Raw genomic sequence first — 940 nt, 5'->3', positions numbered from 1 at the left:
AGATAAATTGACATGACGAAAACATTAACTTCAGGTGAAATATCATTTTTTAATCTATTTTCTTGTGTATTTTTTTAAAATTTCATACATATTTTATTAAAATTGCTTTTTTAAAAATAATTTCTGTCTAATTTTTCTTTTTTTTTGGGCTTTAGGCCCGATGTCTATAAAAAAAATAATTAGCAGCGCAAAGGATAGGCATCACTCACTAAATGATGATTGGAAAGGAGAATACATGCATCATTAATTAAATCAAATTGTTACTAGTTTATATGCACTAAGACTTGATTACATAGATTCATCCCACTCATCATTATTCTTATTATTAAGATATGACACTAACTAAAGGGAGAGTGATGATAAAATTAAATAAAACTTGCAAATGATATAAAAGATATGTTTAACAATAAATAAAGGTTTTTTTTCCCATCCCCACTAAAAAGTGCAACTTGATATATTGAATTATAAAATTATTGATATATGTAGTTCATACAAACAACTTTTCTTCCACATGATATCCATTTGTGTTAACATCCTCATTATTCTTCTCACGATGACTTTCCCAACTTTCCTTCACCATCATGTGGTGCCGGAAGCTCTCCACCATACTTTCCGGCACCGACACGAGAACCCTAACCGCGTCGGCGTCGCCGACCACCGGTAAGAACAAGCAATAGACATCACTTGTTAAAGGTCCCATGTGCAATGGCTTCCCTTCTCCAAAATCCAAATCTTCTAACCCTAGTTTAGACCATTGTGATATAACCATACTAGCAGAAAGATCAGTTCTCACATTCTTGTCCTCCAAGAAATCAATCATGGACCTAATGTACTCACCATTATTGTCCCAAGTAGTAGCCTTAGCTTGTTGAACCAATTTCACACCATGATGAAGATGATTATTATTATTATTATTATTATTATTATTATTACACACTAA

The 940-nt window shown here is 32.1% G+C and overlaps 1 protein-coding gene across 1 annotated transcript in view; it reads right to left on the bottom strand.

Moving 5' to 3' along the window:
- Positions 244 to 940, bottom strand: part of LOC107645267 (omega-hydroxypalmitate O-feruloyl transferase) — a 3,100-nt gene continuing 2,403 nt past the window's right edge. Inside the window, exon 3 of the mRNA XM_021103644.1 lies at positions 244 to 926. Coding sequence (XP_020959303.1) covers positions 488 to 926 — 439 coding nt within the window. The 3' untranslated portion in view covers positions 244 to 487. The remainder of the gene's footprint in view (positions 927 to 940) is intronic.

This window comes from Arachis ipaensis, chromosome B06 (genome assembly GCF_000816755.2).
Source record: "Arachis ipaensis cultivar K30076 chromosome B06, Araip1.1, whole genome shotgun sequence".
NCBI lineage: Eukaryota > Viridiplantae > Streptophyta > Magnoliopsida > Fabales > Fabaceae > Arachis > Arachis ipaensis.
This window is presented reverse-complemented; position numbering and strand designations above follow the sequence as displayed.